Below are 17,637 nucleotides of genomic sequence, written 5' to 3'. Positions count from 1 at the left end.
CTGAGCGGCCTCTATCCTTTCACACACAGCCTTTGCGCTTTGCAGGGTTTGCCATGCTGAAGGCTGCATCTGGCACCTAAGCATCAGGCAGTGATAAGGTGTATTTGTATATTTGTATAAAGCATATCATGGATAAGAAAAGAATGATAACAAAGAAAAGAAAAAGGGTTTTTCTGTTTGACACACTGGTGTCTCATGTCTCATTCAAATACCACCATCATTGTGTGCTTTATTGTGTGGTTTATTATGCAGCTTATTATGGGGCTTATTGTGCAGCTTAATACTCGTCCTATTGCGCAAATAATTGTGCAGCTTATTAGTCACCTTATTGTGCGGCTTATTTATTATTGCACAAATTATGATGCAGTTTATTGCGTGTCTTATTGTGTTATGTCTTATTGTACAGATTTTCTCACCCCCTTAGAGCCCCTGGTATGCCTGGAAAAGCCACCAGAACTCTTTTGTGCATGGCCGCTATTAGGTCAGCTTCGGTAGTGGGCTGTACCTGGGCGGGTTCACAGAGCATGTCATGCAAGGCGTACAGTACCCCTCTCTGACTCTTCATACAAGTGAGGAAAGGCAGACCATAAATCCAGAGAGGGGTCTGGAGACCAGCTCTCTTTTCACACAAGTGGATGTTGTGTGAATCTTCCTTTCAACTGCTCACATGTCTCCTGCTCTCACAGTGGAAATCAATGAATCAGTGAACCCATGCACACCTGGGCCTATTATACCTGGGCATGGGCCACGTAGCAGTGTGTCTTAAAGTGTTATCCACATCAACTGCCCCCAGTAGGTCAGTCACATGTAGAATATGTAACTGTGTGGAGGGTGTCTCAATACGATACGAACAAATAGTACAACCGGCTTACTTTCTCTCTCAATCATTGTTTCGATCACTTTAGTTTCTTACACTCTCCAACCTTACTTCTCATACGTCCATTGTACAGTGTATCTGTGTATGTTGTTACCCTCCATACTGCATCCCGGTCCCATGCAGGGCTGAAAATCTTGAGTGTGGGGACACGGCACGCCGAGATCCAACTGGGCCTTCAACATCCTCTGCCTCATCCTGAGGCCTTTTTCACACGTAGCGCTGCTACAGGCTGACCAGGGAGACCAGCCTGAGTAGATACATGTCTCTGGTGTGTCATCTAAGAGAGAAACACATAGAGGTGTTTAGTGAATGCAGGACATACCAAAGAAAAAGAGGCATTTTAATATTTTCTTTAAAATCTTTTGCTCATTAAGTGATCGACTGGGCTCACATGGTTAGCATTACCAATTAAAAATGCTTACAAAACCTTTTTTTTTCTATTTCATTCAACTACAGTAACATACAATAACATTGTATCCAAAGATGATTACTGCAGTTACTGGACCACAAGAGGCCACAGAGTGACATCTACAGGGGGATTTGTGAATGCCTAATTATCAGTGGTAGCAGAGATACATGAAGTAGCAGAGGTACTGGCTTCAATTAATGCTCTTTCGAGGTACAGATGCAGAGAAAATGAAAGGAATCAGAATGTCAAAAAGAGCCATTGAACACCATAGCAGCAATAAAAGCCACTCCACATCACAATGACCAGGTGCTAAGTCTTAACCCAGCTGATGTTCAAAATCTGAGGAAAATCAAACCACGGAAAGCTGCAGGGGCCTCATGTATAAAATAATGCGTAGCTTATACTAAAAGATGGTGTAAGCACAAAAGTTGAAAATTACGTACCCCCAGAAATATTCACAAAAGGGGCATACACTAGAGTTTAGATTCTCTGCTCGAGCCCAAGCCTGAACCCCACGGTTCGGGCCGATATTTCCCGCCACTATCCTCGGGCCGGGCCCTTGATCAAGCATTTGTGGTTTTTTTAATCATTACTTTATTAGCCTAATTGGGTGGGGAGAAAGCTATGCCTCTCCAGCTTCTCCCGTATCTCTGGGTATATGTCCTGCACTGACATGAGTGTAAGATAAACTGTGCTAAATTGTGTCTCCCCCATCTGTAGCACTGTCTTCGATAATTGCGCAACCAGGCCAGATTGTTTCAGATATCTCACGAGTCCTTTGACAGCAGATATGGTCTCTCCTATATCCGGCGCGTTGTCGGCCAGTGCGTCGGCATGCAGACCTTGGCGAAGGACAGTATTAATTAGGTGATCGAGACAAGAAAGTCTCCTATATGGTTCCAGGGCTTTGATTATGTTGCTGCCTTGATCCTTACCCACACTATTTGGCTGAGGGAGCTAGTGTTGAGGTTGTTGTTTTTTTTTACGTTTTTTCATTCGGATCCATTTGCAATCATTCTGAATAAACAAACAACGCAGTTTACATGCTTCATCCTTGTTGCATTATTCATTAAGATAATTCTAAACAGATTTCTGTAGTTCAAACAACTCGGAATTGTAGTTGAGAATGCCAGTTATAACGGCCCACGTATTAAAAAATTGTCGGGTTTAAATCGGGCTCGGGCTCATAATTACAGTTAATGTGTCAGGCCGAGCCGGGCTCGGAGACAACATGCACAGGCTCGGGTATGGTCAGGCTTGATTTTTTGGGCCTGATCTAAGCTTTAGCATACGCCAGGTCCTGCGCAACTTTTCTGTATACATTACAATCAACGTGAAATTGAGCACACATGAACGAGCCACTGACCCCCCTTTGCCTTCTCCCATAAATGAGTATGCAAATTATTTTATTTAAATGTGCTCCTGACATCATTCTTTGTCCAATCACAAGGCTAATCCTGCTGCAAAACACACAAAAAAATATGTTCTAAATAACATAAGTATATCATTAAAAGAACTGGTTAAACCGTATCTGCCACGTCTCCTACTTCTTTACATTCTGTTTATGACATCCATATGGCTCTGTGAAGCTGCTGCATTCAGCCCAATGTTTGGTGAGCCTGGGTCGGGTTCATTTTCTACACCTTGTTCACTTACTTACACATCATCCATAGGATCAGTTATGCATCAGACGTGAGTTTGCCCACCCGATGCTGCATTTCTTCATGGGGAGATGGATCAGTGCGTCTGTGAGGATGTCTGTGAGCCTCAGCAACTGTACAGTCTAACAGAGACGATTGCATTTTCCCATTGCGATCTTGTTGTTGCACAGTGAGTAGCCTAAGATATTTCATCTGTGAGAAATAAGCTTTTGTGCACATAATATACATATACATATACATATACAGAGGGTGATTGAAAGTATTCTCTATGGATTTTTCATTCATTTCACATCCTCATGTTTAACAAAAGTTATTAAGTAGCCTACGAATTAAACAGTTAATAACATTTCCCTTTTGGGTTTGGCTTTTTGATGTGGATATAGCCATATAAATGATTTTGGAACTTTTATGGTGTATCAGCGGATATAATTATGTTTTTTCATAAACATAATAAATGTATGACAGTAACTGTCATACATTTATTTTGTGATATTTGGTGAGTTTCGGCACTTTTCAGTTAAAATTCGTTACGTTACAGAGCTAGACAAGACTTTGTGGACGGCCACACATTTTCATGGCTGCTCCAGCACAGCAAGTTCATTTTTATACATCACACCGTGTGCGTGAAAACCAGCGTAAGCAACCTTTACGTGCATAAGCAACGTTTATACATGAGGTCGCAGGTCCTGACAGTTTCCAGGGTGTGTGCTCAAGGGATACACGGACCCCTCAGACTCATGTTCTAACAGACAAGTTTGGACTCATGTTCTAACAGACATATTTAACACCTCCCTGTACTCACAAGCCCCCGGCTGAGCGCCGCTACGTTGGAGTTTACCCCGGTGGACGAGAGGGTCGCCTCCCTACGCCTGCGGGTTGTGGGGGGGAAAACTCTGACTGTTGTTTGTGCGTATGCACCAAACAAGAGCTCGGAGTATTCGGCCTTCTTGGAGACCTTGAATGGAGTCCTGTATGGGGCTCCAGTAGGGGACTCCATAGTTCTGCTGGGGGACTTCAACGCGCACGTGGGCAATGATGGAGACACATGGAGAGGCGTGATTGGGAGGAACGGCCTCCCTGATCTAAACCAGAGTGGTTGTTTGTTGTTGGACTTCTGTGCTAGTCATGGATTGTCTATAACGAACACCATGTTCGAACATAGGGATGCCCATAAGTGTACTTGGTACCAGAGCACCCTAGGCCAAAGGTCAATGATCGATTTTATAATCGTTTCATCTGATCTGAGGCCGTATGTTTTGGACACTCGGGTGAAGAGAGGGGCAGAGCTGTCAACTGAACACCATCTGGTGGTGAGTTGGGTCAGAGGGTGGGGGAAGACTCTGGACAGACCTGGTAAACCCAAACGGGTAGTGCGGGTGAACTGGGAACGTCTGGAGGAGGCCCCTGTCCGACAGACTTTCAACTCACACCTCCGGCGGAGCTTTTCGTGCATCCCTGTGGAGGCTGGGGGCATTGAACCCGAGTGGACAATGTTCAAAGTTTCCATTGCTGAAGCTGCGGCGGGGAGCTGTGGTCTTAGGGTCTTAGGTGCCTCAAGGGGCGGCAACCCACGAACACCGTGGTGGACACCGGTGGTCAGGGAAGCCGTCCGACTGAAGAAGGAGTCGGTTGACACGCCTCTTCAACATTGCGTGGAAGTCGGGGACGGTGCCTAAGGAGTGGCAGACCGGGGTGGTGGTTCCCCTTTTCAAAAAGGGGGACCAGAGGGTGTGTGCCAATTACAGGGGTATCACACTTCTCAGCCTCCCCGGTAAAGTCTACTCCAAGGTGCTGGAAAGGAGGGTTCGGTCGATAGTCGAACCTCAGGTTGAAGAGGAACAATGCGTATTCCGTCCTGGTCGTGGAACAACGGACCAGATCTTTACTCTCGCAAGGATCCTGGAGGGAGCCTGGGAGTATGCCCAACCGGTCTACATGTGCTTTGTGGATCTGGAGAAGGCGTATGACCGGGTCCCCCGGGAGACACTGTGGGAGGTGCTGCGGGAGTATGGGGTGAGGGGGTCCCTTCTCAGGGCCATCCAATCTCTGTACGACCAAAGCGAGAGCTGTGTCCGGGTTCTCGGCAGTAAGTCGGACTCGTTTCAGGTGAGAGTTGGCCTCCGCCAGGGCTGCGCTTTGTCACCAATCCTGTTTGTAGTATTTATGGACAGGATATCGAGGCGTAGTCGGGGTGGAGAGGGGTTGCAGTTTGGTGAGCTGGGGATCTCATCGCTGCTTTTTGCAGATGATGTGGTCCTGATGGCATCGTCGGCCTGTGACCTTCAGCACTCACTGGATCGGTTCGCAGCCGAGTGTGAAGCGGCTGGGATGAGGATCAGCACCTCTAAATCTGAGGCCATGGTTCTCAGCAGGAAACCGATGGAGTGCCTTCTCCAGGTAGGGAATGAGTCTTTACCCCAAGTGAATTACAGCGGTATTACACTCAATTTATTGCACCGTTGTGACGAAAAGAGAGCTGAGCCAGAAGGCAAAGCTCTCAATCTACCGGTCAGTTTTCGTTCCTACCCTCACCTATGGTCATGAAGGCTGGGTCATGACCGAAAGAACGAGATCCAGGGTACAAGCGGCCGAAATGGGTTTCCTCAGGAGGGTGGCTGGCGTCTCCCTTAGAGATAGGGTGAGAAGCTCAGTCATCCGTGAGGAGCTCGGAGTAGAGCCGCTGCTCCTTCGCGTCGAAAGGAGCCAGTTGAGGTGGTTCGGGCATCTGGTAAGGATGCCCCCTGGGCGCCTCCCTAGGGAGGTTTTCCAGGCACGTCCAGCTGGGAGGAGGCCTCGGGGAAGACCCAGGACTAGGTGGAGGGATTATATCTCCAACCTGGCCTGGGAACGCCTCGGGATCCCCCAGTCGGAGCTGGTTAATGTGGCTCAGGAAAGGGAAGTTTGGGGTCCCCTGCTGGAGCTGCTACCCCCGCGACCCGTTACCGGATAAGCGGAAGAAGATGGATGGATGGATGGATACCCTGTTAGCTGCGAGCTGCCGTCTGGGATGAGTGAGTGTGTTCAGCCAGGCTTCGGTAATAATCATCAAGCAGCAGTTCCCTGTGTATTTGTAGCATATATATCCATTTTGTGTGCGATCCATCTGGCGTTGGTGAATAGTAGTCTGCAGTGGCGACCTGTGTGTTAGTTGCCTTAGCCAGGCTAGCAGGACCGACCAGCATCCTTCTAATTCCTCCCCGCCTTCCTCACCTGCCGCGGCCGACAACAATCCACGGGCGCCCGCTGGTCTGGTGGATGTCCTCCAGAGGACAGTTCATGCTTTCGCAGCGAAATTTTTGCGGCGAAAAAAGTTTATTTCCCCCTCAAAAATAGGTAATTGAGCACTGTAGTGGTTATGATCATATCAGTGACTATGTAACTACATGGAAACGGGCCAAATGATGACATCTTAATTGCATTTTGTGTCTGTTAAGAGGCACAAAGGCACTCTTTATGATATGCCCCCAAAACTGCCGTTTTAGCTAAGTGGGAGCTCTGGGCATTAGCTGCAGCAGCTCCAGTAAGCTAGCACCGATTCGGCTCGTTTTTTTTGCTATCGACAGTTCTCACATACTTATAGCGATCAAGATTAACGTAAAAATTGTCCGGAGTTCTCCTTTAAGTAAACGGATGACACAACAGTGGTAGGCCTGATCCTGAAGAAACTTGAGACCACCTACAGGGAGAAGGTAGGACTGAAATAAATCGACGATAGACGAGACACATCTTTTCCACAACATCTTGAGCTGGCTCCAAAAAATCAGGTAAGGAGATTCCTGTTGCCTATCGGCCAAATTTCTCTGATGGGATAAACCAAATATAATGTTGTGTTAAGATACTGTCTGTCAATTCCATCCTAAAAGTGAACAGTATTCTAAGATCTTTAAGTAAATTAAATAGAGTTGTTGAAATTGAGTAACCGTTAAAAGTCCTTTGGTAAGGCAGACTTTGTTCTATAAAGGGTTAGATTCTCTGAAATTGACATTTCAGTCAATTTCTAAATGATATAACGGTTTGAAGGCCGAGGAATATTGTAAATATAATAATACATTCCTGAAAAATCCAAATATTGGAGTATGTGTTTATTGTCTATACTGTTGATTTGTTGTGTGTGAATGGACCTACCAGAAAACAGAGATTGGGGTGTTTTTCTTTCCTGGTTAAGTGTCTCTGTTGTGTAGATTATAGGAAGGAATTATAGGATATAAGGAAGTTCGAATCTCGGTTCAAGTCACTTTAGACTCTACACTTGGCCTTCTAAAGCACTGAAAAACATTGAGTAAGAATAAGAACTAATTAAAGCTGCAAGCAGCATTGGACAGGCCCTCGCACCTCCTTGCACAACGGGGTTACTGGCGGACACCGCTCCTTGTGGCCGTGCATTTGCGCGGCACTCAGACACTGCAAATCATCACCAATGAAAAGGGAACTCTCTGCTGAGTTCAATGATATCTCACACAAGACTCTACGTCATACAGTTCTTTAGCTGTGAAAGGGGGCGTGGCTAAAGCATAGGGGGCGGGCCAAACCAATGAAAATGGAACTCTCTGCTGAGTTCAATGATACCTCACACAATAGTGTAAAAGAAATGGGTCATTATTTATAAAAAAGGGGGTGTGGCTAAAGCTTAGGGGGCAGGTCAAACTATGACCAATCAAAAAGGAACTCTCTGCTGAGTTCAATGATACCTCACACAAGACTCTACCTTAAACGGTTCAAAAGCCATTAAAGGGGGTGTGGCCTGAGTACATGGGCGTGGTTAAATTATAGGGGGCGGCTCAGTATCACATGTAGACCACACATGTAAATTGGATGATGTTTGTCGTAAAAGGCTGATTTCCTGTTGCCAACGGGGGGCGCTATGACCAAAAGTCAATTTTGGCCTGTAGATGTCCTCAGGCCTGGAGCCTTGTCAATTGTGAGAAATTTCAGGCAGATATGACAATGTACACTCAAGTTACAACAACTTCTTTGCTCACCGATAAATGCTCAAAATGGCCGCCACGCCACGCCCACACCGTTCAACGAAAAGTTTTGCTTTAATTAGCTTTTCATCGTTAAGGGCTTTAGATGACACAGACTGAATTTGAAATTGATCGAATGAAATCTCTCCAAGTAGTTTGTTAAAGTATAGCACCTGTAGTTTTGGGCCTACTTCTTGTTGCCAATAGGGGGGCGCTATGACAAATATGATATTTGAGCCAATATCAGCCTGTAGGTGTCATCAGGGTTGGACTCTTATGAATCCTGAAACGTTTTGAGACCAATTAGACAATGTACTCTCAAGTTATACCCACTTCCTGTTTCGATGGCGAAACGCACAAAATGGCTGCCCCGCCACGGCCAGGCCCTATGATGAAAAGTTTTTCTTTTAACAACTTTTCATCTTTAACATCTTAAGATGTCACTCAGGCACTGCAAATCATCACCAATGAAAAGGGAACTCTCTGCTGAGTTCAATTATATCTCACACAAGGGTCTACATCAAACAGGTCATTAGTTATAAAAAAAAGGGGCACGGCTACAGCATAGGGGATGGGTCAAATAATCACCAATCAAAAAGAAACTCTCTGCTGAGTTCAATGATACCTCACACAAGACTCTACCTTAAATGGGTCACCAGTTAAGCAAATGGGGCGTGGCTTAAGCATAGGGGGCGGGCCAAGCCATCACCAATGAAGAAGGAATTCTCTGCTGAGTTCAATGACACCACACACAAGACTCTACCTTAAACGGTTCAAATGTTATGAAAGAGGGCAGGCATGGCCTAAGTATGTGGGCGTGGTTAAAGTATAGGGGGCGGCTCAGTATCACATGTAGACCACACATTATAAGTTTAATGTAAATCGGATAATGTTTGTCATATCAGACGGATTTCCTGTTGCCAGTGGGGGGTGCTATGACCAAAAGTCAACATTAGGCTATAGCTGTCCTCAGGCCGGGACCCTTGTCGATCATGGGAAATTTGGGCCAGATATGACAATGTACATTCAAGTTACAACAACTTCTTCATTCATCGATAAATGCTCAAAATGGCCGCCACGCCCACACCGTTGGATGAAAGCTTTTCCTTTTAATAACCTTTCATCATTGAGGTCTTTAGATGACACAGCCCGAACTTGAAGTTGATCGGATGAAATCTCTGAGTAGTTCGTTAAAGTATAGCACACTCGCTGTACATGCTCTGTCCATGCTCACATCACTTGAACCTTTTGCACAGGTAACATGCAAATTAATTAAGTTTTTCTAAATCAAATTAACAAGTTTATCAACACAAATGTTTAAGTCAGATGCATTTAATAATCTCAGTGCTTTCAAATCAAAAGTTTTCATTAAGACAACTTAAATTGAAGGCAAGTTTACTTAAAGTTTTATTCCTTTCTAACTCAGTTATTTGCTTCAATCTTATGTAAAATACTTATTTATTACAATCTAGTTGTATGGTTTAAGGACAAGTAATTTTTTTTAAATTACCTTAGCTTATAATTTCACTTGATTCAATATATTTCAAGTAAAAAGTTTAAATTGGTTAGGGAAAACGAGACTCAAATCTGATGCATTTTGAGACTATTATACAAAAGTAAAAAACATACAATTGCATTTATGTTTACCAACATATGCACTGAATGCATAATGAATGTATTTCATGTATGTCATTTCTCTATAACAAATGTGCCTAAACCACACAAGTATCAGGACTAAATTAACTCTGAATTTAAAACATTGCCAAAGTGCTAAGAAGTTGCAACAGAGTATTGTTTAAGTAGGCATACTATGCATACTAGTCTCAACACACTGTATAGCATTATCACTGCACATGAAAAAGTGCAAAACAGTGCAGAGGCAAAGTCATTTTTGTGCAGATTATTTCAACCTGGACCCTATTTTTCCATGCATGGTTGTCAAAGTGACTGATGTGAACAAAAATCTTTGAAATTGGTCCAGTATTGAGTGAGAACGCTATAACCAGCAGCTGTGAACCGGGCTGCAATGTAATCCTGTAGGATAAATGTTCACTGTCTGTTTGCGCCCACTAAAAGTGCTGTTTTTCCCACTGACAGGCTCAGATTATTTTTCCAAGTGTCTACATTATGGAAAGGATCCCTACAGATATAGACCTTTTTGTTAAAGAGTAAGATTATTATTATTATTTATTTATTTTTTTACATGAAACAGCCCCGGAATCACCATCGCCATCCCCACCAGACTCCATTCAAATAAATAATACTTTTAGCGTGTATAGAGCCAGCATATTTTTACACTTAAATGAGTGAATTAAGGGTTTATTTTAGCCAAAACAGATTGTTGGAACAGTGGAAAGGTGAACAAGTGGATTTTATGATGATAATATAACTTTATTTTAAGGGAGTCTGGTGGGTTTGGCCATAGCGATTTTTTCACAGTTTCACACAGTGAATAAGGAGAAAATTAAATAAATTATGTAGTATAAAGTAAAATGAACTAAGGATTGTGAAAAATGTTTATACATACTCAGCTGTAAAAAGTACATGAACCCACAAATCAAATTAAGCGAAACAAATTAGAATCTTCTCAAATGTTGGCACTGCAGTGGAGCAGGTTCACTTACAACATATGACCTTTTCTGCAAACCCCATAATCTGATCTGTTACAACAACCCGTTACTTCCCCCTAGGCACCCAGATATTGTGCAACACATGTCCATCTCTGCATGAAAGTGTCCATTTTCAGTTGCAGATTTGCTGTCATTTGTTCCATTATATAGACTCTTTTCAGTCTCTGTGTCCATTGTGTTAGGGTTGGTGGTTTTGGCTCCTTCCAGTTCATCATTATCATTTTCTTGGCAATCAGAAGAAGTATTCTCAATATATATTTCTGATCTGTATTGTACATCTCTTCAGGTACCACTCTTAACAAAAACAACTCTGGCTCAGGAGAGACCACAAACCTCATAATCGTTTTAATTTCTTTATTCCATAACTCTTTTATTATTGGGCAGTCCCAAAATATGTGCAGGTAATGCCCAATTTTGCCACATTTTCTCCAAAATAGTGACCAGATGGTTCTTTTATATATGAAGAGATAATGAGAGGTGTTAAAATAACAGATTTTTAATTTCCAATTAAATTATTTATACATTTGGCTATTAATTCCTTTATGACAGTTTGAGCTCAGTTCTTCCCATACATTATCAGCAATTATGATATTTAGTTCCAATTCCCATTTTCCTTTGATGTTTACAGTGTTGTGTGAGCTATCAGTTATCAGTGTTTTATATATATCAGTGATGTGTTTCTTAGTTGGAAAGCATTTTTCTACAATACTAATAAAGTATTCTTTCATTTCATTTGGTTTTTTGCTCACCATCTCTTTTTCTATATGGCTCGTAATATAGTGACATATTTGGAAGTATCTATATAGGTCATTTGATGGGAGTCTAAATTGTTCTTGGAGTTGAGAAAGTGATTTGATTTCTGTTCCATCAAATAATTGGTTAATTGTTTTAAGACCTTTGTCAGCCCATCTTCTAAACCCACCATGCAGTGCGGATGGGGGGAAATCAATATTTCCTAACACTGATGTGGCCCTTGAAATTAATCTCGGCCCCCCAAGTATTATCTTAACGGATATCTAAACCTTGAAAGTGTGTTTTATCCATTCATTTTCTATTTTGATTTTGTTGATTGACTTTAGATCAATAAAAGGCATTGCTGATAAAGATATGCCCTTAGCTGTGCTTTGTTAAAATAAATGAGTCCACCCGGTTTCCTATTACTATTGCTGATAGTTGTGCGGCCCAATAGTAATATTTAAGATTTGGCAAACCCAGGCCTCCCTTATCTTTCGATAGCATTAATATTTTTAGTCTCACCCTTGGTCTCTTTTTTCCCAGATAAATTGAGAGATTAATCTGTTTAGCATATCAAAGGTGGCGACGGGAACTCTTACAGGCAGAGATTAAAATAGGAAGAGGAGTCTCGGTGATACATTCATCTTAATCTTATCGTCTCCACTCTCCCTAGTAGAGACAGGGGAAGAACCTCCCATCGTATATCATTTTTTATTTCTTTAATTAACTTACTATATTTTGCGTTGAATAATTGTGTAGAGCAAGTAGTAAAATTAACCCCCAAATATCTAAACCCTTGTCTAGACCATCTAAAGGAGACCAGTTCGTTTAGTTGCGTGGGCCAAATACCAGCCACCATCATCACCTCTGATTTGCTGTCATGAATTTTATACCCTGGCACTTGAAAATCTAAATATCGTCCACGAACAGTACTATCTTATGGACTGAACCTCCCTCATCGTCTATTCCATGGATCTGTATATTTTGGTATATTGCCTCTGCTAGGGGTTCGATACTAAGGGCAAACAGGATGGGCGAGAGCAAGTCCCCTTGTCCATGCCCCTCTCCACCCTAAAAAAGTCCAAACAGAGATTATTGACTCTCACTTTTGATTTAGGGTCTTTATAAAGCAAATTAACCCAGGTAACAAATTCTTCTCCAAAGCCCATTTCTGTTAGTGTCTGCTCTAAAAATATCCAGTCAACTCTGTCAAATGCTTTCTCAGCATCTAAGCTGAGAAGTTGATGGTTGTTGATGCTTTGCTGCTATTGACTGTAAATTTAAAGCTCTCATTGTGTTGTTTGTTCCTTGACGGCCTGTTATAAATCCTGTTTGGTCTGATTTTATTAATTTCTTTATATTAGTTTGGATCCTGTTAGCCAGGATAGAAGTTCAAATTGTATAATCAACACACAAAAGGCTTATTGGGTGATAGCTAGTGCACTGTAGGGGATCCTTTCCTTCTTTATGTAGAACTGTTAGCTTCCAACCGTGATTTTGGGGGTTCTCTTGATTTTAATGCATGGTTATATAGTTTGCAAGGTATAGGTGTAAGTTCATCAGTGAAAGCTTTATAATATTTTTCAGAGTAACCATCTATTCCTGGCGATTAATTAGGGGTCCAATCCCGAGGGGATTGTATGCAAGGCTATGCGGTTCACAGGTCCAGCGGAGCTGGGAACCCTATTGTATTTCTAAGGATTATTATTCGTCTTCTTATTAGGGGTCCAAGCCCGAGGGAGCTGGGAACCGCATTTGCAAGACAACGCAGTTCACAGATCCAGCGGAGCTGTGGAACCCTATTGTTTTCCTAAGGATTGTTTTTCTTATTTTTCTGCCTCTAAAACTGTTTCTACAGCCTAAACCGTGCATGGAGGGGTGGTGCCGTTTTCAGGAGTGGTTCAGAACCCTGCAAGGACCTCGAACAAAACAAATACACACTTCCACCACTAGGTGGCGCTATAGCAGGAAAAAAAACATGTTTGGCCCTATAACTTCCAAACCGTACATCCCACATTAAAAATACTCCTTTCCACTCATTCCCTGAATTCAGCTGAATCTCCTGATATAGGCCACGTCCATTTATGCCTTGACTCTTATGCATGAAAAATCGCGATTTATTGGGATTTATTGTAAACCTACTTTTTTGAACTCCTCCTAGAGCGTATGACTGATCTGCAGGAAACTTTGTACGTAGCATCTCGGGACTAACCTGACAAGAAGTTATCTAAAAAAAAATTTCGGTTAAAAAATGCGCAAATTACATACAAACAAATTTGTGTAGCTAGCTACATAAACACAAACTTAAACATATCTCGGCCAAATTAAATAGCAATGCGAAACTTTAGATTCTTGTTTGGCATGACCCTCTGAGGCCGGCCAACACATTTTACAAAAACTGGCCACTAGGCGGTGCTACGAAAAGCTTATATCTCATGAATGGCTCATCTGACTTTCACTCCTGAGGCCACGCCTAGAGTGGTGTACTGATTCAAAGTAGACATGACCTATGACACCCATGTTTGGATTCACCATTTACATTAATGTGAGCAACTTTAAATTTACATGGAAGATGTACAATGGGTCATGGACCTCACATACCAACAACTACACATGTGGACCACTAGGTGGTGCTATAATGGCGTTACATGTGTTTTTGCCTATAACTCCCACAGTACACATCGCATATTAAAAAACCTCATACCCACACGTTTGTTGAATCAACCTCAATCACATGATGTATGACACTCCCATTTCCGCGAAGATTTTTTTTGCAATATCACAAAACCAACAAATATGTGCAAAACCAACTTTTTTCGAACTCCTCCTAGGCCATACATCCGATCTACATGAAACTTGGGACATAGCATCTCCAGATGGACCTGACCAAAACCTATCAAAAGAATTTTGCTACGTTAAAGTACAAACAAAATTTCCTAGCTAGCTACCAAACACAAACTTTAGCATATCTTGGCCAAATTAAATGCTATCAGCGCAAATTTGAGATTATTTTTCGGCATGCCATTTTGAGGCTCTGTACCAAATTCGGTGAAGATCGACCATTACGGGACGCTGTAATGAACGTAGACGCCTTTTGCCAATAACTCAATACATGTAAATGGTACATTTGCAATTGCAATTTCTCTACTGTAGTAATTGCTATCAACATGAAACTTGTGATCCTTGTCCGGCATGCCACTCTGAGGCTCTGTACCAAATGTTTTGAAGGTCGACCATTAGGGGGCGCTATAATCAACGTAGACGCGTTTTCGCCTATAACTCAATGAATGTAAATGAGAAATTTGTAATTGCAATTTACTACAGGCATTTCCTTTTGTTTGCCTCGCAGCCGCCCCGCTTTGGATTCTGCTTTTGCTGGCTCAAAAGGTCACCTAGGGCGATGTGTGCCAGGGGGGACTCGCTTCGGGGAGGCTTGGACCCCGTCAAAACTGTAATGGTTGGCCGGTTGCCCTTGGCAACCAGATTGAGTCAATTGGCAACCGTTTCATGACAAAAAAGTTCGCTTATGTTAGTGTAATATAATGTAATGTTACCTAGCTTATAGCTACCTACAACTACAACTAACGTTACCACGGCGATAAGCCTAACGTTATGTGTGTGAACTGATATTATGGTTAATATTGAAGATCTACAGTTGTGTTTTTCTCAATATGAAATTAAGTGGCTGATCAGTTAAATATATATCCTCTGTCCCAGAAGAAACCTAATATTTATGTGGAGTATGCAAGATAATTTTATAATTATAATATGACCGCATGGTGAACCTATGAAACTAACTCATATTTAGACATCTGACGTTAAAGATTTGTGTTGTTGTTAAAAATGACAGAGAAAAGAAAAACAGACATAAGATCCTTTTTCAGTAGGCCTACACCAAAATGCCAAGTACGTACAATAAGTCCTCATATCAAGACAATTTGGTAACATCTTTATAAGAATGGGTGCTTATGGAAACACTAACGTCACTATGTCACAGGCAAAGGAGACAGAAAGAACTGAGGAACAGGGAGACCAGGGACAGTCAGGTGGAGAGTCTCAGGTAAGTGTGTTGAGCTTAGTTCATATTTTTGGGGGTGTGTGGCCGTCAGGGTGAGCAGAAGAGCTTTACCAGTGGCTCACTAATTTACATTATGATCAGCTAATTTAACAAGTGTACAAAAGCATTGTATTTCTTTTATATGGGGACACTTTTTCAAAATAAGTCATTATGTTTTAAGATATTTTTGTGGCTTGATTATAAACAACTTAAAAATAAATACATTGTTTTAAAGAAGAATATTTCGGTCAATTTAGTCAGCTTTTTTATTGAATCAAGAGAAACACTGAAAAGAAGGATAATGGTACAGTCTCCATGCTACACTAATGATAGTATTAAGGCTTTCCTCTGTGAACACGTCCTCTACGAGTATAATTATGGCTGTATTATTTGTGTCCCCTTCAGAAATTGCTCTTCAGAAATTTTATGTTTATTGTCCCCCCCTACTGTTAGATCAGATTTACGCCCATGCTCTCTGATGCTCCGAAACAGACGTTAGAGGCAACAGAAACATTGCTGCATGTCAAGCTATTAAACACTAATAACACGTTACACTTGACAACAGGTAACGTTGCCAACAAAGCTTACCATTAGCTACAACAGTAACTGAATTAAACACGGTTAAAATGCTGACAGCTAAACAGTCTAAAAGTGTGACTGTATTTCACTGTAGAGGATTCCAACACCAAGACGTACAACCGTCTGCCGCTAAAGCTATGAGCTAAAAGATACAAACTAGCACTGGTAACTGCTGTTGTCAGAAAAACAACACAGACTTGAAAGGATTGCGTTTACTTAAAACTGGTAAACCTCATGGTACATTCAAAGTTATTTTAAAATACCATTTTCTCATCTGTTTTTGTCGTTAACAGCAATTTACTGGTGAAAGAAGTAATTATTGTTAAGTTATTATTACATTTTTAATAATAATTTAAATTACCCCCTCTTTTGTGCTGATCCGAAAATTGATCCGATCCATGACTCAAAACCGTGATCCGAAACGTGAGTTTTGTGATCCGTTAAACCCCTATTTGAGAAGGATGGGAAATTATATCGCAAGCCATTCTCTCAATGTTTCATTATTAAAATGTGTGGTATAGTTACATATGAAATTAATTACTCTTAAATATAGGCAGTTTAAAACATGGCAACCGTATTGTCAATTTCGGCAACTAAAAGCTGATGCCTGGTTGCCAAGCCTGGCAACCACTTTAAAAAGTTAGCGTTGAGCGTTGACTTTTTATAGCCCCTCCAGTTTCAGATTTGCAGTCATTTTACGTTAGACGTATTGGGTTTTACTTTGAAAAATCTTTGAATGTATGCAGTAAAAATGTCTAATTTTCAGTATGGGTGTAGTCAGAGATATCATGAACTCAGATATATAAGTAATTGTCTGGAATTATGGAGCACACTCTTTTTGTAATACCTCAAGTTACAGATTTAAAGTCATTTTACAGTAGAAATGTGGGACTTTACTTGGAAAAACCTCCATATAAAGTAAAAATGTTTGAATTTTTTATTATGGATATTGTTAGAGATGTCAACTAAAATATTTTAGTCATTGACTGGATTTATAGAGCAAAATAGTTTTATAGCCCCTCAAGTTTCAGATTTGAAGGCATTTTACAGTATAAATGTGGGACATTTACTTTGTAAAATCTGAAAATATAAATGTTTGTTTTTACTTCTTGTAAATATAATCCAATAATCTTATTTTTATATGTACTTTAAATATAAACTTTCTTAACACCTTATTTTGAAAACCCGTAGTAGTAGTCCCATGTGTATCTTTCCGCTAACTTTGCTAAGACCGTTGTGCGCCGTTTAAATGCATTTACCATAAGTAGCAGTATATGAGTGCACTACAATTTTAGTGTTGGCTGATTTGACCACGGAGATCTGAGTGTCGGCTGGCTTGACTGCAGTGTTAACTGTTACAAGAATATTTATTAAAATGTAGTCTGGCGCAGTGCTCACTCCACATCACTTTCAGCAAACTGTTTCCCACATTTACTTGTGGTGGTGGGTGGGCAGGATGTGATGGCGCGGCAAGTGATTGCTGGGTTCAGTAATAAACTAGTCAAACGAAGGTGAAAACAAGGACTACATAACATTATCGGATAATTTAGAAAGAAATAACTATTTACATATTAAACAAATTAAGACTAAAAGATGATACAGAAACAGATGAAAATATTGGGATCTGACACAATTTCAGGGTAGTTATTAGGGCTGCACGATATGAGGAAAATATGCGATATGCCCTAACATTGTTAAATATCGCGATGATATTACTTGCGATAT

The 17,637-nt window shown here is 41.4% G+C and overlaps 1 protein-coding gene across 2 annotated transcripts in view; it reads right to left on the bottom strand.

Annotated features, from left to right (window-relative positions):
- The window catches only part of LOC116057552 (spondin-1-like), a 293,280-nt gene that overhangs the window by 57,215 nt on the left and 218,428 nt on the right, over positions 1–17,637 (bottom strand). For both annotated transcript variants that reach the window (XM_031310072.2, XM_031310065.2), the window contains exon 11: positions 972–1,154. In XM_031310072.2, the coding sequence (XP_031165932.1) occupies positions 972–1,154 (183 nt within the window). The remainder of the gene's footprint in view (positions 1–971; positions 1,155–17,637) is intronic.

This window comes from Sander lucioperca, chromosome 7 (assembly GCF_008315115.2).
Source record: "Sander lucioperca isolate FBNREF2018 chromosome 7, SLUC_FBN_1.2, whole genome shotgun sequence".
In the NCBI taxonomy this organism is placed as follows: domain Eukaryota; kingdom Metazoa; phylum Chordata; class Actinopteri; order Perciformes; family Percidae; genus Sander; species Sander lucioperca.
The sequence above is the reverse complement of the archived record's forward strand: the minus strand, read 5'-3'. Positions and strand labels throughout refer to the sequence as shown.